This window comes from Necator americanus, chromosome II (assembly GCF_031761385.1).
Source record: "Necator americanus strain Aroian chromosome II, whole genome shotgun sequence".
Classification (NCBI taxonomy): domain Eukaryota; kingdom Metazoa; phylum Nematoda; class Chromadorea; order Rhabditida; family Ancylostomatidae; genus Necator; species Necator americanus.
Window position 1 is genome coordinate 26,729,811 of NC_087372.1, and position 25,646 is coordinate 26,755,456.

At 41.2% G+C, this 25,646-nt stretch overlaps 2 protein-coding genes across 2 annotated transcripts; one reads left to right on the plus strand and one right to left on the minus strand.

Annotated features, from left to right (window-relative positions):
- Positions 1–3,288: 3,288 nt before the first annotated feature.
- On the plus strand, positions 3,289–10,293 carry RB195_019589 (uncharacterized protein; the record flags this gene model as incomplete). Its single annotated transcript, XM_064187508.1, has 11 exons — positions 3,289–3,375; positions 4,609–4,789; positions 4,847–4,981; positions 5,048–5,224; positions 5,390–5,517; positions 6,568–6,705; positions 6,774–6,951; positions 7,039–7,212; positions 7,268–7,407; positions 8,353–8,509; positions 10,208–10,293. 11 exons carry the CDS (start codon positions 3,289–3,291, stop codon positions 10,291–10,293), a joined length of 1,581 nt encoding a protein of 526 aa, XP_064043389.1.
- A 2,280-nt stretch (positions 10,294–12,573) lies between these two features.
- RB195_019590 (uncharacterized protein) lies at positions 12,574–22,724 on the minus strand (the record flags this gene model as incomplete). Its single annotated transcript, XM_064187509.1, has 7 exons — positions 12,574–12,703; positions 16,441–16,502; positions 16,575–16,670; positions 16,752–16,851; positions 19,891–19,991; positions 20,050–20,187; positions 22,554–22,724. The coding sequence occupies 7 exons, from the start codon at positions 22,722–22,724 to the stop codon at positions 12,574–12,576; spliced, it is 798 nt and encodes a 265-aa protein (XP_064043390.1).
- Between the last annotated feature and the right edge of the window lie 2,922 nt (positions 22,725–25,646).

Genomic DNA, 25,646 nt, shown 5'->3' on the forward strand with positions numbered 1-25,646 from the left:
GAGCCTCGGTATATTCCAGGACTAGTTCAGGTTCCTCAATTAGTTAGTTAAGCAATTAGTTCAGTTAGTTGTGAGCAGCGGTGTCCTTTTTTCCAACGTTTTCTGTGAGTACATGGATAAGCAGGGTTATGTTGCTGACTATGCTCGTAGACTACTTCTAAAGAGAACCTTCAGACAAAAAATCGTTAGCAGAGAATAAAGTTGCGTACATTCGAAGAGAACATACCAGTGTTTCAGCTAAGGAAATTTCACAACTAGTTCTCTCTATTGCTTTGATAGAGCTTGGGAATCTTATAACTTCTCTGCGTGTTCATAAGGAATGCTCGCAACCACGCAGTCTCTTCCCACATGTGATGGAGCACAAGATACAGCAGAGTTTGTAACAAGGCAGTCTGCCGCGACACGACCGCCCGCGCAGCAGCTCAAGCATAGTAGGGTCAAAACGACGTGTGCAGTCGTGTACGCGGCTTCCCCATCGCTGCAGTTTGCGACGGTCCCAACTCGGTTCTAACTGCTGCCTCCATCGCGTCGTTTCGAACGCGTACGCAAATGCACCGCAACTACTTTGTTCGTTTCGTCATTTTGACCCGACTATAGATTTACATGGGGCCGTTGATTGGAACAATCTTATATTTATTCAGTAAAGCGCCACACTACTCAGTGTTCCGATAATCGCTATATATTCAGAACAGAAGCTATATCCATTGGAACTGCATGTGAAAAACTGTAGTTATATTTCCTCGTTTTGCCAACGAGGTTTTCATGAAATTTTATCTTTGGCTTGACTTTTCGAGAATCTCCTCATTATCAGATTCCTGGAAATGGTTCGAGGTTTTCGATGCTATACATATCCCATTAAATCCCCCTTCTCTCCTTGCCAAGCTTTGATATCGTTCCGAGTGCACTGCACAACAACTCCCAACAAGAAAGGAAACTAGCCAGTGGAGTCATCGCGTCCCAAGCAAGGCGGCAGAAGAATGAGAGACATGATGGAAATGAGTTTGAAATGTAGAGCACGATTCCAGCAGTAAGAAGTATCCGGTAGGAAGGCATCAGAAGTATTCTGGATTTTCAAAAACGAGTGTTTATCCATTGTTAGTGACCTTCTAGACACACTGCATACATCACATTCGGAATGGTAACAATCTAAAAGAAAGCGGCGGTGGAGCGCAGCCGCTAACGCAACCGCACCGTGCTTCATTTCGGTTGGCCATAATATATACAGTTGTCCGCAAGGCACGTTCCGGTCGGTTGTGATCATCTGATGGTCATAAGACTCGGTGTGACGGCGGTAGCCACAGTCCGGTGAAAACATTCAGTTCATGGTGCATCATCCTATAAACGATTACGTACGAAGCGGCACTGCTTTCTCAACAGCTCGCAGGTGACTGTGGGTAAAGCTAAGCATGCATGCAAAGAGTGCGCCTTGATGAACAAGTTAACATCTCATAGCAGCGATCTTGGATAGGGTTGATCTCCAACGTTAACCGTTGATTTCCCTTCTCTTGTCTTTATACATACGTTGTGAAAAGTTGGGAACTGCGAATCAGCGATCAGCGCAAAAGCTTAGAGTTCGGCTAGTAGATTACTGAACCCAGGTCGATTCCTTGATCGTCGTCAAGAACAGCATATGAGTCACTTTTGCTCCCACGAGGAACGCTTCTATTCACAGGATCTATTTCTCAACGGCCATTCTCAGCGGCCTATTCATTGGTTTTACTTGAATAAGCTCGCGAGAAGAAATCATCGATCTTGGACCGCTCGCACCTGGATGCGGCGCGTGCGCAATGGTGGCGCGTTACAACTGAAGCCGCTTGAAAGACACCGTCTTAACGTCAATTAAGGAAAGACGAGCGGAACCACGCTGTGTTTCACGTTCTACTACCCAAATTCTGCGCCTTACCTACGGGTTCTGCACCACCTTAAAATCGTGATATGCTGCCCTTAACAAAACGGACAGAGGGCAAACAGCTTGTTCAATGATTGATGGCATGGTTTTTTAAAGTTAAAACTGAAAAAAATCGTTAGTTATTCCAGTTAACGCGCCCTAGTGCGAATCGCTTGACCCAAATGCGACGACGCCAAAATCGGCGTGGTGTGTATGTACGCTTCCTGCTCCCTGAAAACCAACACTGATTTGAATCGTTAGGGCTTACGCGGTCGTGATCATTAATACTGCCGCCGATGATTTTGCTGGTTCCATTCATCCCGTTAGGCAAACCAATACTCTTAGGGGACTATGGATCACCTCAGAGCGTTTCTCTTCTGCATGCGATTTATGTTTGCCAAAAAAGTCTGCTCACTTTTGATGCGCAGTGTTTGGGATCGGGCCTTTGCGTAGTTCGTTAGGCAGCCGAAACTTTGACCGAAACTGCGCTAACAAAGTAGACCTCATTTAGAATAAGAAGATGCGCGCAGCATTTGAAAGCTTCCCTATATCTGAGCGTTCTAGTATTTTACGAGTTGGTGCTATACTTGTTTCCATTTTTGCACCAGTTATGTCTTTTTTGTACAATAATTCTGAAAGGTCACTTTACATCCACACCATGCATTTATAGCTGGCGTCGAATGTGCTCAACCGGATGAGTCTGTCGCAACCCAAGCCCTTTTGCGCGGTGATACAGAATCCTTGTAACTTGTCGTTGTGGGGGGGCACTCAGTGACGCAGTTATTTCTCGAAGTAAATAATCAAATCAATCATGGCCCTAAGGCCTAAGCATTGGTCTTAGAGGATCTATGACATGTAAACTTACTTTACTAAGAGAAAAAAGTAGTTAGAGCTTCGGGAAATAAGGGCGCCACTGACTGCCCCCGTCCCCAACGAATACAGATGCAAGTGGATGCTCGCCAAGTAACATCTGAATTTCAATATTGGCAAAGGTATGTACAAATGGGTAGAAGAGATGACTGGTGCAGTGATGTAGACGATTCCGCTCGAATTCGATGTAGGACCCCTTCTTATTACTTGCCGTCTGGTTGGAGCTGGTGAGTGCTCCAGCTTGATTGCAATTGCCTACGCAATTGCACCAGACTTCAGTCGTTTCGATTCTAGTGCATTTAAATATCATTGTTTCTTTGTATCCTTGACCTGACTTCGCATTATTATTTCGTTCTACAATCCTAGATTGAAATATATTCTAGTTGTGCTTGCCTTACTTCTGTTGTGTTGTGTTTATTGTTGTGTTGCTGTTGAGCTAATGGAACTGTTTTAGCTACAAAGTAATATGTTTTGTCAGATCGCAATATTTTTACCCCGATCTTCTGTCAAAAGGAATTTAAGCCGAGCCAATGGAAAGAAATGCAGTATCGCACAGTACAACACCGACATCTGCACGCAGTCCTCGAAGACTAGTGGATAGAATCTTCCGAAGAAGGGTTAGTTTATTTTCATCATCGCCAGTGTAGTCCTCCGTTGTTCCAACTGATCGAGCTTGCGGAGGTAATCCTTCCATGTGTCCCGATCGCATGCGAGAGTTACCTTTCGCATGGTAAACGAGGACATAAATATGGAATATATTAGAAAACAGCTTCCCCTCGGGAAACGGCTTCCGGTGGATCGTGTTTCCCGAGGGGAAGGTCCTGTGAACGATGAACATCGCTTGCACATTGCAGTCTGTACGAAATTTATAACGTCCGTCAGCTACTAGGATTTAATATAGGGAAATAATAGTAGCACCATGACGGTTATGGTTTGCATCCAACTTCTATCCACTACTTTATTTCGAATCTCGTTTCATAAACTTTTATTATGTCTTCCTTTCTGTCTCAGACGCTTATCGGTGACTGTTTTCAATGGGTCACCGTCGACTTTTTTGGAAAAAAAACTAAGATAGCAGTTAATAAAATGCATGTGAATGTTGTCAGCTTAGTGGCACTATTGCCAGAGCATGAAATCTTGACCTATGTTAATGGTAATTGCTAGCGTCTACCAGTTCCTACAGTAACAATCCCGAGAGATTTCCAGTTTCCTATGAGTTAGAATTTTGTGTATGCCTTAATCATTTTGCTCGAGTGAAACTTGACTAGTTATTTGTCTTCCTTCTTTTGCTTACCTAATTACTTTCAGAATAATTTCTTCAATTTTAATAAACTTCAAGCCTTTTTCTTTTATTCTAGGGAAATTATAGTTCATTCTCTTATATGATATCAATATTTTACGAAAGCTGAAAGTTTACGTAATGAGAGGGCACTCAATCGCACTTTTATTTGTGAGGCTGTATCTTCCTTTTTTCTCTTAGTAAGTTTAGTTTGCATGTCGCTGATCCTTTGAGACTAATGCTTAGGTCCACTACTGATTTAGTTATTTACTTCCAGAAATAAGAGCGCGCTTGGTCCACCTGCTACACTGTACCCGAGATCCCAGCAGTAGATTTTTGGCTCGTTGCTTTTAATTACCAAAATGCATATTGAAGCGGAAACCGGTCTTTTTTGTATTAACATTTTAAGCGATGAAATATAGCGACAGAATGAGTGAGTAGGTATTTATGATATGCGTCTTCCATTTTAAATCGGTTTTTATCGAAAATTACATCTGGTTGAGCATTTTTCTTAGCATAGCGTTGCACCTCCTGTTTTCCGTTTTCTGCTACTCTGATTGAAATTGTTTAGATTGATTCGAGAATCACTTCATACTTCCCTGTTCGCAAGCGTTATCTTGAAGATTTCTCTGGCGTGCATGGGAAACGGATGCGGAGAGGTGTGATGATTTCTGACGTTGGTTTTGCCTCACCGAACACCACATGTAATGGAACGACACCTCTTCATTTCCGTAATTTAAGCATTGAAGAAGGTACAGTATCTGATTATAAGGTCTTATGTCTCAGATGAAATCTTTATTAATTTTCAGAAGAACCCGAGTATGCTGTGAATCTAAGAAGTGCAAGTACTGACTCTGGGCTTTCTGTACGCGCTTTAACTGCGCTGGGCACATTTGAAGAGCTGCCTCATACTTTATTTTTTCCCCTATTTGACAGTCTTGATGGTTTGTTCCTCTGAGTTTACTGACCATTCCAATACCCAATAGTCCTCTCTATCGTTCTGTTTCCAGCTTCCTGTTTGAGTTCGTTTTGTATGACTTCATCTGCCTGGACAAGTTATTTGCTCAATTATATTCGTTCTAATTCTTTCCTTCAACGTGTACAACGCGAAAGCAAAGCTTTTTCTGTAAGCGAAGGAGGTTGTAAGAAAAACTTTTTTACCAGGCAGGATCCATTTTATCTTTATGGTGAGTTCAGACGTGAGTTTGCAAATTGGTTAATGCTGGCTTATTCTGCGTGTGAAATGCCTACGCTTGTGGCTTATCATCAAAAAGTTGTTTCATCATTTCTAAAAATGATCAATCTATAGGAAAACTTCTTTAGAATCTTCTATAAACATGCAATATATCCAGGAATCCTTTTAAAATCTGTGTCTGTCTGTCTTTCCACTGCGAGACGAGTTGCAATATTGATGTCGTTCTGCCAGAATGCTGTCGAATACGGAATTGACCGTTTTGGAGTTGGGCGGGTAATTCATACGGTGAGGAAATCCTTCTGCACGTTTGTTATGTAGAAATGTTCTCAAGACAATGCTGCTTGTTAGAATCCTAGCGAAATAAAAAAAAGAAAATAATTAAGAAATAGAGCCCTAATCGACGTAACACGAAGCTGTGTAGAAATAAGAAAGAAATGTTCATTATTTTACCTCTTGGCTTCAAAATGGTTTCAAAATGAAACTTGTTTGGACTCAACTTTTCCAACCTCGCAACTATGTAACACAATTTTTTTAAACTTCGATTTGGTTTCATTCATAATCGTAATTCTTCGATTTTCGCCCATTTTGCTAAAAGATAACAAAATGTTTCAAAAATATTGAGAAGGAAACATAAACTCAGAAGAAAGAAAATAAAATCTTTCGTGGACACAGACATGGACTTAACGCTGAGGTTATCACTTCCAAAACAAAACTTTCCAGAAGAGTTATTTTTACGATCTGAAATGGGAGTTGCTGGAACGAATTGATCCTAAACGTTTGAGGATTGCTTGGATTTGTCGGCCATGAATCAGCCCCTTCAAGCAAGTGAAGTTCTTTGGGGATGGGGACTTTTTTTAGTTCTAACACCAGTAACTCATTTATACTTATTTAAAAGGTTCATACCTACGAATGACGCAGTGGATGAAGATTTGTTCCTATTTAACACGCCGCTGGGTTTTATACATTTAATTATTTATAGTTATCATTTATGGAATTTGCATTATCTATGCAATCATGTATTATCATCATTATCAATTATTATCTATATAGTTTAGAAGATAAAGTTTCTAGCGTTAATCAATCCGCTCGGGATGCACCTCCACGTTCACTTCAATTCATAATTATTATTTATACAATCATTTATACACTTGTGTTTTCACTCACTGATTAAAAAAACTCCACAAGATAGCAATAAGTGTTTATGTGGTTATTGATCACTGATTAGCTTACTCTGTTCCAATTCTTTCTTTTTTATTTACGTTCAAAATGATTGTTTTTCTACTCTCGCCTGTCATCGTTCCTTTACGGAAAACTTGTTAAATATTGTTTTCACAGATGTGCTCAAAGTGGGCTTTTTCCGAATGTGCTAAAGTTTTCGAATCACTGCTTAATATTAATAAAGGACGACTTAGAAACATTTTGAAGAAGTTAGAAAAAAGCTCACCAGGATCGCTGCCATTGATAGAGATGGAGGTAACCGGTATTCTATTAGTGTAATCTTTGGAAATGTTCGATGACCCACTTGTCGAGGATTTTTTCAGTTTCGTAAGGCTGCCCTTCCTTTGCTCCTGTCAGGCATTGATGCAAAATATGAGGGGAGCGAAGTCGAATATGCTTTTTGGTTGTCGGAAGTAATGCGGTGCTGCACCAGATGTCCCGCTGTTCAGAGCAAATTATTGATGATCTTGTTTGGCCCCACCACGACGGATTCCGGACAGAGTATCTTTTACATCTTTTTCCCTAACTATGTTGATTGCTGAGCAGTCTATTCTAGAAGTTCTTTTCATTGCGTTAAATTTGTTTTAGCACTGATTGACTGGCGACTTTTCTGTGATCGCACAATTACAACACAAAATCATGCAGAAGAGTTATTGAAGCCCCTGTCCGAAGCTCTGCACGTGTTGATGATGACAAAGCAGCTTGATATTCATCAACCATGGAGTCAACATGATGTTTTCAACGTGATAGAAGAGCTCACCAGTGAGTGTTTTGAGTCATTTATTCTTCCTTTTCATACTTTATTTCATTCGTTCAGCAACACCTGAGCCATGGTCCTTCGAGAACTTTGTCTCATTGCTGCTCTTCCGCCCTGCTCTCATTCCAGTTTCCCTGACCGCTCGAATGCAGCACAACTACACAGATGAGGCCTGCCTTATGTTCAATGCCTTCGCCACTGTGCGTATTCAGCTCAACTGAGTGGTTTACTAGTATTAGCGCTCAAGGTGTTCAAAGCTTTCGTTAGATTCCCTACTACAATGATATCTTCTTCTTTTTAGATTAGATTTTTTTAAAAATGAATTACGACAGGAGGCCTAGCACGAATTTCACCTCTATCTTTCGAAAAGATAAGGATAACGTCTAGAAATTATCGTAAAAATGGGTAATTATTTCAAATTTTATTTTCGGGGGGCGCTTCTGAGTTTGCAGAACTATCTACTCGTACAGAGGCTGATAATTATTTTGTTCCGGAGAAGCACAAAGTGCATCGTTGGGTGCCAAGTTGTCTCTTCATCCTCTGTCAGAGCGAGGTCAAAGAAGACGTAAGATTTGAGATGTTCGTAATCCAAAACGTACAAGGTCGCCTAGGTTTCAACCGCTTACATATGAGCCAGAGTATCACTGTAGCCAGCTAGTGTCTGCCTCCCACACGGGAAGAGCACAGTTGAGTCGTTCGTGAGGGTCTCATCTTGCAAATGTCTGCAGCACATCTGTCCGAATCCAGGAATCCAGCACACAGGCAGTGCTTTGACATATATATATATATATATATATATATATATATATATATATATATATATATATATATGTATATATATATATATATATATATATATGTATATATATATATGTATATATATATATATATATGCATTCATAAAGTCGGCAATTCATTCGCCTTTTTAAGTGGTTTGAATAGTAAGTGTAGGCATGCCTTTTTTTTACGAATGAGAAGGGATGTCAGGTAGAAAAAGAGAATTCTTTGCGGCAGTTACGTCGCGGTCGCTCAGAGTAAGGCATTCACTGCCGACTGTATACTTCAGGATTTCATCAAAGTTTTAATTGAGTTCAATCTTCTTCGTCAAGCTATTTGTGAGAATGTGTCCGTTTATTGGATTTCAGATGTCGCAGCGATGGAACATGGATGTTTGTCAAATTATTCGGCAGCCGATAATGCAGACTATGGCAACTCTTGCAAGAGAGCATGGAAGAATATTTTACAATCATATTTGTGAAACTTACGCACAGCAACTGAAACAATTATCTCAGCGTGGTCAAGGTATGCTATTTTATGTTCTCAGGAGGAGATTTATTCAACTGGTTCATCAAACGTGCATGTGAATGGATAACGGCTCAGCTTGATGACCTCAAACTAGTGAGAGGAACTCCTTGTGCACCTGTTTTTGGAGATTATATAACGTCTCGAGAACGAACATGGCGTTGATTAATTCTGTACAGTGAATATGTAGTCGGAGCGGAACCGCAGAATTCGAGAAATTGTCGATCTGCCCACTAATCAGTGCGGTTTCGTCACCAACTAGAGCACCAGTGATGCCACCCACGCTACTCTACTTCTGACTGAGAAGCATCTTGAGAAGCGAAACCTTCGCATCTCGCATTCCTTGACTTAGAAGAAACATTCTATCAGGTGCCGCAAGAAGTTACGCTTTACGACATGCTGTCCCAGAGGAGCTTAGGAGGAGGGTTCAAATCTTCTACACGAAGTAAATTGCAGACCGCTGCGGGAACGTCTACCAAATTCCTGATCTCCATCGGCCTGCATCAGCACTCGAGCCTCTTTCTGCTGCTCTTCATAATAGTAATGGATATCATGACGAGAGACCTGAAGCCTGCATCATGGTCAAGCCGACTGCGTCATGCTGTCCCAAAACAAAGAAGAACTGGAGCAGCAAACACAAGTGTGGTGCATTGGCCGGCAAGCTTCGGGCTACGTTTGCACGAAAAAAAAAAATACCGTCAAAATACATGGCGACCGACGTAAATGAGACCGACACCATCTGGATTGACCACATAGACCTTTAGAACAGCTCTGCTTTCAAATATCTCGCATCCGACCGTAGCTTTGCGCGTGAGGTTACCGTTCGAGTACACGTGGCGAGCAATCAACGGCGTGCTCTGTGAGAAGAGGAAGCCTGACAGTGCGAGGTCAAAGGTATACAGAATCGCCATTCGACCTGTAGCACTGTGGAGTGCTCTAACCCGCGAGAAAGTGCGCGAACTTGCATCCGATGCTATGTTCTTATGAAGTGATAACCATAAATGCTATAGTTGGAGCCGGTGCTCTGACCCCTCCACTTTTAAACAGTTCGCGAAATTACCCCCTTCACCTTTGGACGGCTATCGAAAGGACCCCCTTCACTTGAGCTGCATCCCATGAGCTGAACCCCCTTCACCTGAGAAGGGTCCGGCTTCTCCCTATCGCACCTATGGTGATAACTAATGAGACCAAAGATCTCAATCAATAAGATTAGTCTCAATAGGATCGGAATAGGCCTAGATGTGCTCGGAAAGCGAGCAACTGGACGGGCGAAATAGCGCTGGTTTGATACGATTCACAATGGCAGAAGCTAGATGCCATACACCTTATCAAGCACACGACCGAGCGGAATAGCGTCGTCTGAGTCAGGAGAGCGTACCTCGCCACTTAGCAGCACAAACGCTGAAGAAGACGAACAAGAACTTTGAAGGAATTTGTAAAAAAGTTATGGCAAAATCAGATGCTTATTCATGACTGCTTTATGTGAGCGCCTTTGTATGTGAACTCAAGAAAGAATCCTTTCTTTGGAGTTCACAAGAATTAAGTGAGATGGTTGAAGGACACATGTGTCGCGATAACTGCCATTAGAAGCGATACAAAGAAAGTGTATTAACAAAAATCCATAGTATCCTAATATTTGTTTTTGAGATACAAGTAAGCGAAGAACAATCCAACTATGCTATCAAATTTTGTGTTCAGACGCAGCTGAGGATCTCTCAATCTTAATGGCTTCACATGCAGCTGTCACTCCGCTTCTGCAACTGATGTCGCAATCTTTGTGGTAGCTGCTCTTTCGGATCTTGAACGTTTTAGGCCACCAGAGCTAGGCAATATTTCAAAGATTACATTTGTTATTGATTTTTTGCTTCATGTACATAGCTACGATCTTTTTGGAAGTTGATCAGCCCCGATTCTGTATTTGTTACGCTTTCAGGACCTTGAGTATGCTTTTATTCTTGATGTGTACAACACTCTGAGTGTCGCTTTTTGCAGAAGTGGTCTATTTTAGTGCCTTAGATCCCGTAGGAAATATTAAGTTCATTTTTAGCTTTGGTCTGCCTTATTTAAAACTGTCTCACAACAAAGCGGTGACTTGAAAAAGGTCGTCCAGGGGTGGCGCGATCGCCTCTGATTAGGTTTGGAAGGTGTTGTTCATTGGTCGCATTCGCTGCAATACTTTTATACAACGGGTTCCAAGCCCACCTCTTTTCACACCAGGTCGGTTGGAGTCAGCTATATGATCTGTTGTTTGATTTTTGATTTTATTTTCCTGTTTTCTGTTGAAAATTCCTGTGAATGATTGTCCTGTGAATAACTCTGTGAATGAACTAAATTCCTGTAAATTTTTTGATCTCATTTCTAGGTATTGTGTCCACGTCCCCCAGCTGAGTAGTTAATAGTGATGATTATGTGGATTTCCTGATCGATTTCTTGTTGATAACTACCGTAAATAGTTCTTGTATTTCCTTTGGAGTTTTGAATTTTGTTAAAAGTCATGTTGGTCATGTTGTTTCTGTGTTTGTGATTTCGGTAAACTTTCGTTGTCTGGGATAACTGAGTGGACTGCTTGGAGCTGCTTTCAGTAAGGCAGTTTCGTTTGAATAATAGCGTACAGTGTGCTGCGTCGTAAGATGACGCGAGGAATCCGCCTCACAATCCTAGATTGTTCAGCATTGTGTTTTAAGTATTCTTTTAGAATTATGGTGGTACTGGCCTAGATTTCTAGATAGTAATAATCAAAGAAACTATCTTATATACGAATATATTTGTCTATTCACGATGCGATAATTTTTACAAGGCACAGATTTGCCCGTTCGTCCGTCCCGAACGAATTCTCATGTACACCCAAAGATCGGGCGGGTGTGTCTCGAAGCTGTGTAATTGAACCACTCCTATCAGTTCTCGGATTTCAAATTTTAAGTCAAATTGTAAGCTTCTGCTATATGATTTTTAAATATTTTGTAAACATGCATTGCTTTGTCGCGTTAGTATCAATGCCAAGAAATAACGTGACTAGATTGAGAGATCGCGCTGGATGGAAATGAAATCCGTCTCCAGAAAATAGCAAACAAATAGAAGAAGAATGCGGAAAGGAAATTGAATTGAAAATTGATATTGAAAAAGCGCAAAAGTGTTATTTTTCCAAAGATGACATCATTTGAAAACACTGGCAACCGCTGACGGCACAATTCATTCGAATATCGTCGCGAAGGTATGATCTCGGTATAGCCGTGTTGACCGGAATTGTTCGTTGTGGTTGTGTCTATACCTCGTTGCGACGTTTTGATGGTGCGAAGTGCCACATTTTACTGTCTCCTAATGTCGAAGAATGCGTGTTCTTAGTAGTTGATAGCTTCTTCTACGTATAAAATCACGTATGTGTACAATTGTTATTTCTTGAAAGATTTGCAAATTCTTTATATTGGCTAATAACACTTCAAGTCATTATAAAACACGGACTAAGACTGATAGAATCTGAACGAATTTTCTACAACCCTTGAACCGCTGCAGTTGACATTTGCGGTTGTTTTTTCTCGAACAAGTTGCGTATCTTTTAATGGCGGAAGAGATATATTAGGACTCTAATTGAGGAGGTTCAATTGGTGAATACGATTAACTGCCTTGAAAACCTTTGGTTGGTCTACCTTGAAAATCACTAAGTAAAAATTAAGCGCGTGGAACTCGTAGTAATTCGTTAAGAATATTGGGATTTTTCAATCTAGACTTATAAAAGGATCTCTGGGTAGAGAGCGATTGATGATAATATCAAATTGACCCTTTTTTTGATTGTTTCACAATGATTTTTTTGTTTTCGCTAATTTTACTGATATTTCTGTGTATCTGCTCTACAGAGGACAGGAGAAGAAAAAGACTTTGAAAATTTCGCATTTATTAACAAGTAAAATAAATAACACGAGCTCGCTAAGACAGGCGAATCGTAGTGAAAGACATGGTTGAATTGAACACGTTTTACAAAGAAGTAAAGAATTAATGCACAATCAATTGCCTATAATTGTTTAGTTGGATCTCCGTCGGAAAAGAACTACTAAAAGGCACTCAAGTGCTCAACCTCTGTTTCTGATTTGTTCGGCTTGCGAAGAGATCTCGTTGATGAAGTTCTTGAAGGCATTCGGGTCTCGCAGACACTTTTGTGCCTTGTCCTGGAGGTGGTACTTGCACACGTCAACCCACAATCTATAATGTTAAGCCATTAAATTCTTCACCAAACGTAATTCTTTTTCTTGAATTATTACTTCTGCAAAAAGCACCATTCGCTTGATGCTCATAAACAACTAACATTCGTTAGAGGCAGCATACCACAAAATTGACGACGTTGGGATCTCTCCACGGAAAGTTAGGGTTAAGGGTGTAGATTATGAGTGTAACCGTGACCATACTCAATTCACGCTAAGTATCCTGAAAACCGTGGGAACCTTAATTGCAGTTACGCATCTTCCTCCGAGACACCGTACAACGCCCTGCACACGCATCGCGTCTGCGAGGAAGCGTTGATGATCACAGATGAATGACAGAGAGTGTGGTCACGATTCGCAGATTCATTTGCAGCCTATCCAAGAGTAACCGATGAATAAGCCTGCTGAAAGGCCCGACGCCTTCACAAGGATGATGACCTTGAAGTGCCTCGCGAGAAAATTCGTAACGGGAAAGCCGTTTCCCAAGCCGATTTTTTGATTTTTTTTGACTTTGTTAATGGAGCATGAACACGCTCATACTCGTCATCTACACCCTTTAAACAATCTTTTCGTGAATAGTTCCGAACATCTTCAATGTATTTAATGAGCATTTCGAAATCCAAAGACGATTGCAGATTACTGTAGGCTTTTGAGGAATCTGTATTCCTTTGGGGACTAGAATGTTGATCTTCAAAGATACTCAAAGCGTGGACAGTTGATGGGCTCTGCTGATACACTCAGATGAAGGGTTTCTAAACAGTAACTAATTACTTTAATCTTTCGCTACATTGAAAAGTGAGCGCTGATTGAATACCTCCGAGGAGTGGATGATTACCAATATCGGTAGGTAGGTCACGAATATAAGCGTGATTATGCTCAATTCCCCCTAGTAGTGCAGAATCCAAAAATCACCTTGCACCTCAACTTGTTATTGCGACAGGACGCGGACAATTCCCTCGTACTCCATGGTCCGCAATACAACTAATAGGCTATTTCTAATACTTTTTTTCCACATAGTAATACTTTTTTTGTCATACTCAGAAGGCTGATTTTATCGCCTGACGCGGTTACTCGCATCTTTGCCGAGGTGTGTCGTTCTTGGAATATAGCTTTGCTCAACCTTCTCGATCTACAGGTCGCAAAAAGTCCATCCATCGTTACAGTCCCGTAGCCTGGCCTCTGGCGCGAACTGCCCAAAGATACCGAGTGACCCCTCAGGTCGACAATGTTCGGCGGTTTAGCGTGACGCAACGGAGAGTTGTCACCAAAGATTCCACGCTTCCTCTAGGTGTTTAACCTAGTATATTTGGGTTGGGCATTGGCAGCGTGCTGGGCGTTGTATTACTCGTACGTGCCCAGAGCGTACACTCAAACGTCTGATTGCATTTGGTGCAAGCCGAACCACCGCCAGCAGGTAGCAATCAGACTCGTATACGCGCCCCCACGAAAACAATATCTGGCTAGAAGTTTGTAGCGACGCACAACTTATATTTGAGGATGAAGTCGTCTGTGGTGTTTGTCGCGTGTTCCTATTTATCTCCACTACGATAGAGTCTACATTGAGCTTCTCTTTGATAACAATGCTCAAAAAAAAGTTCAAGGCATTCACACTTCAGGAGAATTCCATCCTCTACTACAATTGGGTTTCAGAAATTGAATAGGGTTCTGGGGATTGCAAAAAAACAGTGGATATAGTTTCTAAGTCCTCCCTCGCCTGGGATCTAAAGTATTGAGTGTAAGATTTACGACGTATGAAAGAAAAAGAAATTTCAGCCTACCCAACTACTTGAAAATAGACACAAACGAGAACAGAACACTCCGACTTTGATTTCCTGTATCCGTGTCCTTGTTTTCCTATATTTGAAGTTCTATGCCATGTTTTCTATTTCTTTATCATAGTCTATCTTTTTACTTTTATTTCTAGATGAAAAACTGGTATGGGAGATAGAGGTTTTGGGGGACGGAGAAGGAATCTCGGCGGATTCTCCGCAAATGCCTCCGAGACGTTACGTGTCCGATGGATGTGCCGAAGGATACGCTTACGACGCGGTTACGCTGCAGTCGTTCATGGACAGGCAGACAGCCGTCTCAGATGCTTTTTGGTCATAGGATGCAGAGAACCACTCACTTGTATGGAAATATGTGAAGGAGAATGGTGTGAATTGTCAAAACTGTCGAATAAACTAAAGAACAACAATGTAGTGGAATGTAGTTAAAAGTACATGTTACTTTGTTTTATTTCTTTAATAAAAGAAAGGGAACGAATTTTGTCTAGATGTTACCCCCAGGAAATCTAGAAGTATTTCCAAAATAAGTCTTTCTTCCAAGGTCAGATATACACAAGGCTCGTGTGTCCAAAAATAAATTGGGCTACAAAATAGCTTCGGGCTTACAGGATAACAGGATACTGGGGTGGTGCGGGTTTGAGGTGAGTTATGCCTATACAGGGTCGTAGATTATAGGGACGAGGGTGATTCCGTCCATTTCTTTCTAATTGCGAAAAAAAACGGCCCGGAAGATACGGCTTCGAGCGTCCCAGCGCACTGTTTTCCACAAGGAGTTCAATTGGAGCGCGCCAGCCTCGTGCATGCCCCCGTATAGGCATAGCTCACCTGAAATCCAGACCTCAGATGCCTGGGGTGGTGCCTTTAACGAAAATTTTCACATTCTTAATTGAAAGCTATTAAATCTTCCTCTCATCTTCCTCTCTTTTTTCACGTATGATTAGCGGTAGGAAGACAGAGTCAGCCATTCAGGCAGCAACGAGGGTGACCCCCCACAGGGTACACTCCATCGCTAATTGCTCTGCCAAGTCATCAATCCGCCGGGACCCTCTTTACACGCACCCACAGCCTTTGAACAGGGAACTCGTGTCCTTATATCTTCAAGCAACTAATACCCGATGGTTTCAAGCATTTGCATTTTGGATTTAGATGGATGTGATTAGATGTAGTGGTTTTTAAACTTGGTATATGATTTAGTTAGATTTTTTAAGCGCACAATATAAAAACAGTGTAACGGACGATTTGTTGAAGTGGAATAAATGAGGCGCATGAGTAGCGAAGAGGCTGTAGCGGCAGCCACTGCGCTATCAGAAGCTGCGCAGAACAACTCAGGAATAACAACTACTCCTATCTAGAACAAAAATTATGACTATTTTTAGGTTGGGCACAATTTTTCTATCACTAAACAGGAATGTTCGACTGCTTTCAGACCCATTCCTGATAATAAGGTGTCCTCTCTCTTGTAATTCCCATTGGTGTTTAGAAGTTCGTATTTGACAGTGTATTCCGTGACAAGCGAAATTGTCTTTTTGTCTACATAGTTGCCGTTTGCATAGTTTTACTTATTAAAGGCATCATGCCACGAATCCGGAGTGGTACGGAGTATTCGTATACGGGATCCTAGATTATTGAGAGAGGGGTGATTCCGTCCATTTCTTTCTAATTCCCGTAGAAAACGGCCCGGAAGATACGGGTTCGAGCGTCCCAGCGCACTGTTTTCCACAAGGAGTTCAATTGGAGCGCGCCAGCCTCGTGCACGCGCCGCATCTTCCGGGCCGTTTTTTACGGGAATTAGGAAGAAATGAACGGAATCACAACCCTCTCCATAATCTACTATCCCGTGTACAAATACTCCACCTGAAATTCGCACCACCTCAGATTCGTGGGGTGATGCCTTTAAGTTATGAAAAGTAAGCATCCTGAACTTAGATATCACGCTTTTATTTCTGCTTACCGAGCACAGCCAAGTTTTCGATCCTTTCCGTCCGTGAAAGAAAAGGTCAGCCAGTACTCGTTCTGAAATACGTTCATTAATAATCAGCAGCTAGTTCGAATACTACATATAACTCAAAATATATAGCAACAAACCGACTGCAGAGGCCCAAAGAAGGATTTAGGAAGGTCCTCAGACGAGAACACTTTCGAAAATGTCATAGTCCAGTGTCCTTTCGGAGGTGGGCAAAGCTAAACATTCCCAATTTGCATAGTTTATAGAGAAGAGAGAAGCAACATAGGCAAAAAGAGAGCAAAAAGAAACAAAATTACTTTGTTTTGTCGGAGGAAATCCTGAGCTTTCGCGTCTTTGATATACTTATGTGCTCCTTTCACTGCCTCATTGCACTTATCCAACATGTCACAGTAGCGACTGAAACCACGTGAATATTTATTCGTTTTCATTTTTCCATACCTTAGCGATATTAAGTTGAATTGCTTGAATTTGAAGGACTTTTCTTTCGAACATCCATAACAATGAGTTAATACATATTTCTTTCTGATTTCTGGTAGTTTTGTTTTGGTGAAGTCCCTTGTTAAGAGAATTTTTTGTCGTCATTTGACGAAAGGCTGATAAAATCGAGAAATTTTACTGCTTTGAATGTCCACCATGGGAAGTTTTAAATATAAAAATATATAGGAACAAACTGCTAAATGTTATATATATATATATATATATATATATATATATATAACATTTAGCAGTTTGTTATAACATATATAACACGATAAGTTAAGAGGTAAATGTTATGCTGAAAAAGAAGATTTTCCGCACATTATTCTGCTCGTGTCCAATTAAGAAGTAAAAACTGTAGCAGGAAACATTTACGATGTTTGCACAGAAGTCGCTATTAGTATGAGAAAGACTCTCGAACACTCGCTTTTGAAGGAGACGGTTTAGACCTGAAAAATATGCGCCACTCCGGAAGAACGCTCACTTTATAGAAAAAAAACTTTTCCACTTTTCAAAAATTCGCTTGTGTTACTGTACGTGATCACCTTTTTAACCTGTTTGTCCTTTAAATGGCTAAAAAAGAATATAAGGATAAAGAACGGTTAGAAACTATGCACGAACCCAATAAAAAGAAGTTTGTTCCACGTAAAAATAACGATAATAGGCTTGTTAGCAGTGCAAAAATGATCAACTGAAGTGCTGGTGCAGTGGTCCTGAGCGGTCAACAACAACATAAAAACTGACTAGACTGTTGTTTACAACCTGGACGCATTTAAAACCGTGGTTTTAAAACTCCCTTCTTCACTGATTCTGTCCGCAACTGTGATTTAGCAGATCTCAGCGCAATAGTCAAATTGCATGCTTATAAATAGCCTTGTTTTCTTGGTGTCGTTTTTGCTGCTGGATGAAAATGACGTGAGAAGAAATTTGCTACACCCCTTCTAAGTGATTTATAAGATGAGAAAGTCGATGTATGTGGCCATTACTTTTGTTTCCAATCTTAATGTTTATGTTTCTATTGCATTGTTCCTCAGATAGTTATTCTTCTCTTATTATCAAATTTTATAAAGGATAAATAATACTGGTATCATGTATTGGAATGAAGGGTAATTATAATTAGTTGATCAAACCCATTGCTATGCGCCTACGCAGTCGACTTCAGTTGAGAATTTTTTGAGGTTTATTAGCGAGAGTGCAGCCTTACAATGACTTGGGCCAGTCGATGCATCAATATGAGTGCTTTTGTCCTCCAAGACGAGTCTGGTATGAATTTATCGACCCTGGAGGGATGAAAAGCTTGGTGGTTCTAGGACAGTTTCAAACTATCGACTATGCAGTCATAGCCGGATCCCCTTGTCGACTTATCGACTGCCCTACATCTGCCGCTCAATTATCAATTATAAAGAGGAAAAAAGATTGGAAGAGAACATTCAACGGAGCACATCTTGTTGTTCTGAGGGATTGACCTCTATCACGTGATAGGCGATGAGCAGAAAATATTCTTGAACTTTTGTTCAAAAAATCTCTTTCTCCTTGGAAGACGCAAGAACCCACTGGTTCACCAACCTTGGTAGTCGGTGAAACTGCTCAGTTTGTTTTTGGGTCTGGAGTTCTTACGTGGTGTGGTTAGTACGATTTCGAGGCTTAGCATGGAAAAAGGAGTTTGATGGGATGTGCACGCATCAAAAACCCGGGACAATTTTCGTGCTTCTGATAAAGACGAGGTTGTCGAAACGTTAGGCCACTAATAAAGTTACACCAAACAATCGTTGGCACAAGAGGAAAACTTGAATCCTGTTCTTGAGAGTCTCCGCTGATGATACGTAATACAGCAAGCTCCTATCTTCTAAGTGGAATGTGAATTAAAAAAACATATTTGATTCATTACTTTTTGCAAAAGGCACTGGAAGTCCTCAATCTCAACAGACATCATCACTGTTTTTGATGCAGAGATCCCTAGCTAATTTGCCGTTCACCATTCATTCACTCTTTTCGCATATGAGAGACAGATTTTGAATCTTTTCCTGTTGTCGGGAACGGCCTTAAGGCAAATTTCCAGCAAGACTTGAATTTGACCGCCGGAGAGTTAGCGTCTCCAGGCTCCAGGCTTCAACTCCTCTACTCATGTAACCAGTTTGTATTGGCGAATGTTACCCATACGGCTGCGTAACCACCTTCCAGCCTCTGCTCCTCTTACTGCAATCAAAGAAGTTTCTAGAGTGCCTCGTCACTGACCACAAAATCTTCTATTGGTGGCGAAGTGCGCTCCGAATCTTTCGAATGAAAGAACCTACTTGGATCAACAAAATTGGACATGCACCAGAGGAGGATCCTTGTCTTCTGGATCTAGTATTCGAAAAAATGCTCTTATACTATTTGATAGCGCAAAGGTGTACAAGGGAATTACTTCAAAAACTAGGTAGATGGTATCCGCGAAAAGCGGCCAAGAAGATCTACGGTGTTTTTTCACCCTTTGGCCAATACATGGTGTGGTTTTGTGACTGGTGATTATTCCGCAGAGATGCGTCTAAATATTTAAACATTTTCTAAATATTTTCTTCAGACTGGTACTTTCTCATGCGTCTGTTCATTTGCTCGTTCTTTCATGTTCTGTCATTTAGTTTTCTATCTATTTATTTATTTGCTTCCTTATTTTCTTTCATTTAGTTTAACTTCAGAAGTATTACTTCGTAAAAATGTACTGCTTTCTTTGTTTGAGGTTATTTTGTTTCTGACCAGTTTAAAAAAGAATATTCCTCATGCAAATGAAAATATTTGTTAGCAAGCAGTACTGCTCAGATGTGGGTCGGTGATGATGTCGATCACTTATACACATCGGAATCACTTGAAGCAACAAGCAGCTACTGCATAGTTGTATTTGTGGGATTCTTCTCGAATCTCTCGAACCAGTAGTAATCGTCACAGCCTGGACACGAAAAAAGCTGAAAATGCACTCACCATGATCCAACCCCATCACAACCGTCTATAATGTTCCATCCTTGGCATGGAATCACCTGCCAGCCTTTGGAGCCCTGTTTATTTGTGACCGCATGTCGAACCTACATCAGAACGAAGAAATGTTTTGATGGAAAGAAGGTGAAGGGTAGAATTACAAACCTCGAGATCCATTTCGATCTTGTCGACGGGCAGATCCTCAGACACATCCATAGTCACGTTGAAGAAAATCGGGCCTGGGAACCGTGGATAGTCAGGCCAGATGACGATGTTCGACACGTTCACTACATAATTGGTCCACTGAAACACAGAAGAAGAAATCGGTGAACGTTTAAAATCCTGTTTCACTCACTCCACAGGTTCTATGGAGGCAGCAATGAGAAAATTTCTCTTATCCTTATCTGCCAAGGTGTTATGCAGAGTTGCGCCGATACAGCTGAGTCTCAACGTATCAACATTGAAACGGGGCGGAAGTATGCTAACTGCACTGTTCTTAAAAAATGAAAGACAAAAAATTAAAGTGTCTGGGGATACCCAATCCGCTCGGGATGCGCCACCGCGTCCACGTCGATTCAGAATGGTCTGAGATCTACGAATGCGTGTCTAGCATACATGGCTTGCAGAGGCTGTCATGTCAGTGAGTTTACGTCTGGTACCAATTTATCGACACCGGGATGAACGGCTTGCTTAGAATCAAGGCGGTTTCGAACCATCGATCGATCGTTTAAACGCAGCTGAACCTCCTACCACTGCGCTACACCCGCCCCTCTTAAAGAATACTTCACATTAAAGCGAACAAGACAGCGTTTTTCTTTCTCTCTTCGTTCGCACTGGAAATAATTCATTATTGAGAGTATCTTCTTGTGTTTCTATTGAGGAAGGATCTAATCTATGTATAGTTTGCAGCATTCCCATATCCGCCCAATCAATGTACGTTGAAAAATGTTCATTTTATCTAGAGCCCATCATTCCTGTTCTATTGCTGGTCCATTTGAAGTTTTGAACAAGTCACCGCAGAAGTTTGCTCATTGATGTTTAATGCAGAAAATAATATTCTAGAAAGGTTCTGACCAAAGTGAAGATGGAAAGACTTGGGATAATGAAGTTAAGAACTAGGATGTTTCATGTTTTTTTTTTGATAAAATAGGGCTGCTTTATTAATAAAATAAAACATCTAAGGAGGCGGACATCGTGAACAGATATGACCTCTTTTTCTCAGAATGAAGGGCAACTCTAGGGCAGTGCACTGGTAACTCGTTCTCTCCCCTAGATTTTCCCGTGAACTGCTCACTGCGGCAAAACAACCAGAAACTCAGCTGCCATGTGGAAGTCACACCACATTGCAATTATGGCGGGTTCATCTGCTGTACTCCTGTAATTGATTAGCTCTCCTTCGATCAACTTACGCCCAGCTGTGGCTGCAGGACTGTTGTCATTCAAGAGGAGATTATGTTCAGCTATTTTCCGGAGTGAAATAGTGACAAGAAGTCATTTGAAAGAAGAAAAAAGATTGTCAAAAGCAGATAGTTTGCGTTGTAAATTGATCGAAATGTTTGTTTGTTACGTTATCAATGCCCCCTTTGCCCCCGAAATGCTTCTGCAAAGGATACAATTATATTTCCCTTGAAGAAGGTTAACAACCCAAGTCTATAGTGCCTCAAAGGAGTAACAGAACAAAGTAAATTAAGCTTGTCCTGTATGTAGTTTGGTTTTACCATAGAACATTCTTACTGGCGCTTTAAATAGAGGATGTGCTATAATTTAGCCTTTCTTACATTGATGTGGACGTCCTATCCATATTAATTGGTTCACTGTCGATTAGAGAAACGAATTAGGAGTTTCACTTCATTTTAGCTTCTCCAGCAGATTCTCAACGCTTCGGTCAATGATTACATTGACTTCGTATGTACAGAGCCGCATCCGTCGGCTGAGCCCATTGATGTATGGTAGTGGGGAATTCGAGCACCTTCCTCCCGCTCTCTATTGGGTAACCCACCCATTAACCCACTTTTTATTGGGTAACTTCATATGTAGGATAACAGTTATGCCGCAGTTACAGCTAGGAGTAGGTTGATCAGCGGCCGTTGATTTAAAGCACTTCGGCCAGGATACTTCGGCAAAGGGCGGAACTTCCACTAGGCAGCTGATCTCTTGGTTACCTTGATTCTGTACGGAGTCAACGGCAAAATGTAGGGAACGGAGAAAGCAAACGAAGCAGTGGCCAATAATTGCCCTACACCTTGATGACACATTTCTAAGCTCCCGTTACTGGAAAGCATATCTATTTATTGTGTTAAGCAAGACTGCAGGCGCCATTCACAAGTGCATGATTCAGTTTTTGCAATGTTTTACTTCTTCCTTTTGTTTTTGGAAAGATCTATAGATATTTAAGACTTCTAAATTTTGTATTTGCTTTCTTTCAATTTTGTTGAGTTGATGGAAATCAGTTGCTTTACTTATGACCCTTCTAAACGTGTTGTAATTGCATCCGTCGAGATGACGTTTGAAGTGAGATCTGTGAGAAGGATATTTCCCTAGAGCGCCTCTTCGACGATCTCTTCCTAGACTACTCGTTGAGCGGCGCACAGAACCGATCCAAGTTTTTTCCCCGCAATTTGCTGCTTAGAGAACTGGGAGACAATGGACAAAAGAGAAAGAAGTCTCACCTGCTCGCTTGCGCAGCGACTAAATTGCCATCCTCGGATGACCACTCCATGCGGTCCAGTCTGATATTTTTCCCAAAAAGGTTGCACTCCAGGAAGAGCTTCGTTCCATGCCTTACTCAGTGGTGATTGACACCACGCTAAAGGGACGAGAACGGCGAGGAGCAGAAGCATCCTGCAATAGTGTCTTACATTTAAAGATACGGTAAGACCATCAAAAATTAGACGAAGATGAAACAAGGTGTGCGTCAAGAGAGGAGTATGAATTGGGCCAGCTTATATCAGCGAACAGGACATAGAGCATTAGACAGTTCGTCAGCCAGGATCAGGATCAAAGCGCTTCGTCATATCGGTCAGAGGGGGAGCTATCTTCGGAGTGGTTAGTGGGGAATGAAAACTCGATTCTAAGCTCCTAGGAACAAGTTCGGCGTTTGTTGTGAAAGCGATTGGTGCGATGGTTCTTGCACCATCACCACCGTATGGCAGGTTCTGAACAGACTAGCCTCCGTCATTGCGTTGTATAACGTCCAGAAATAGGATAGGAGAAGAATTGAAAGATTCCGAAGAGAAACCAGAAGATTATGAGTTTGTCAGTGAAAGGAAATCAGGACAGCGTGAACAAAATCGTAGGATTTCGCTGGATAATTTGTGGGGTGCCAGAAGCTCTGGAAAATCTGATATTAATTCGTAAAATTTTAGAGAAAGATTGGAAACCACTACAAATTTGCCACGATTTCTGGTTTACTTCCCCGTCTTATTGCAGATTTTAAAATTATAAAATTTGAATTTACATAAGTGCACGATTAACTACCTGTGCTGATTTCTAAGCTTAATATTGATCAGTGAAAAAGGAGCTTTCTATTAATTCGCACTACAGCGATCAATGACACAACGACATGACGACCTCTTGAGAGGTTTCTGGAATGATGGCCGAGAATGGTCAGAGACCGTCTGATTCGAATTGATAGGAATTTCGGGCGTATCTTTGGTCGCGCTAACCCAGAAAAAAAACTTGCGACCTGAGCTGGTCGTGGCTTCCACGTCATTTTTTTCCCAAGCTGTAAGAAAAGTACTGAGATGATTAGCTTGAAGTAGAGGGATCGTTCTGGTCGTTCCATGTGAGCCGGATTTGCAGCTTTTGCGCGTGCGCATCAGATCAGTGTTTTTCCCTACACAGCTGATACTAATTCGCAGCCGCAGCGCAGCCGATAACCACAAAGGCATAAGGATGGGAAGGTCATTCTATTTCTGATGTGGATTACGAGTATTCCTGCCGATATTTCACTCGCCTCTACATCTCATAATCATCATCAAATTCTTCCAAAGGCGCTGAGATCGAGCCACATGTCCTTTTTTTATCGAAACGGTAGAGAGACATTTTGGCGTGAAGACAGTATTGAGCTATGGTTTCATCAGACAAGTGGAAAAACATTAAATACATTCACCTTTACTGTGTCGCAGTGATGGCCACTTATTTCTTCAAATAAGAAGATTCAACCTTTCTTGTTCTGCCAGCAAAACTTATTTCTACCTATAAGTTTCATTGCGCCCGAGCACAACGTTTATAACGAAAAAGATTTGAAGGTTTAGAAATACTTCTTAGTACGACAAACGTTAGTGTATTTTTAGTGAATTTGGAGGGTAAAACAATGGTTAGCAGAACTATACATAAGGTTGCCATACAGCCTTTGTAAAGGACATATAGGCGAGAAACCGAGTAGAGTAGGAAATAGGATAGAAAGCGATGTAATTGGGTCAGCGGTCGGGATAGTCAGAGATGCATCGATTGGTAGAATAAGACGATATATAATTGCTCGCACGCTGGAGAGGCGTGGACGCGGTAAACTCGAGATAAATATGATGGATCTACGGAACGGAGAGAAGTATGACGTGGAGAAATCGCCGTGAAACCTACGGTCGCTCTTCGCCACCGTTGGAACTGAAAAGCGTCTCCAAATCGTTGCGAGACAGAGAAATGGTTGAAGGACAGAAAAAAAGTAGAAGTGTCCGAAAAGCGAGGTGAACGAGGGCTGACGAATCGCTACTGGTTCTGGAACGGTGTCGAGCTGGGTGAAGGCCGTACGTGATGTTTGGTCATCTCTGCACCTTCCTTCGTTTTTCACGTTATTTTTGATTTATTTCTAATTTTGTTTCAGTTGTGTTCTTGTGCGATTGCGTTCATTTTGTTTCTCTGTTCACAGTGTGGTTTCTTCAACCTCACGGGTATTTCCAGGAAACCGAAGCACCATTTTCTTATAATCATCACAGCCTAGATCAGGAAAATACCAACAAATTGATTCTTTTTACATCTGGAATTCTTTCAAAAAAAATCTCACCAAATGTTCAATCATAAAGTCCCTTTGTGTAAACTCTGCATATTTTTGATCTTTTTCTTTTTTGAGAGGTGAAGATTACGTGATAAATATCAACTCAAAACCTATCTTCCTTCTACAAAAATTCGATTATCGTTTCTTATCCATCCATTTCTTGCTACTTACTACTGCAAAACCGACAATAAATAAAAGTTTTGCACGGGTAAACAAAGTCGTAACTTTGCATCATTTTCAACACTTTTCCCGTTTGAGTGGTGGTGGAAATTTGTTTCCTTGAAATATTTTATTCACTTTAAAGTGTTCCGACTAATTCAGAAGAGAAGATTTCTAATTTGCATTGAATTGCACAATTTCAAGTCAGAAATTCCATTTTCTTTTTGGAGACAGAGAGAGGGAGAGAGGAGGAGCGATGTAAGTATATGGTCTCACGCAGGAATGCACTGCAGAATCCATCTAAAAACACACAAAGAAAATTGCTGCCTCATCGCAGAACCATCCATTCGCAGACGCCAGTGTGTCCAGTTCCCCGTGGACATAAATATTCTCCTGTAAAAGTATTAATACGGCCTAAATAACTTTTTTTTCGCATGTCTTTTTTCCACAAACTTTAAAAGCGCTTCATTCAGACTCTTGTGACCAACTATTCTGGGGATGTGTCGTTTCTTCCTATTCCTTTTCAAATAAAATTCTGTCAATACTGAAAGAAAACAGTGGAAGGATCCACTGGTTGTGATGTGAGATGCCCAGTGGACTCTTCTGAGAT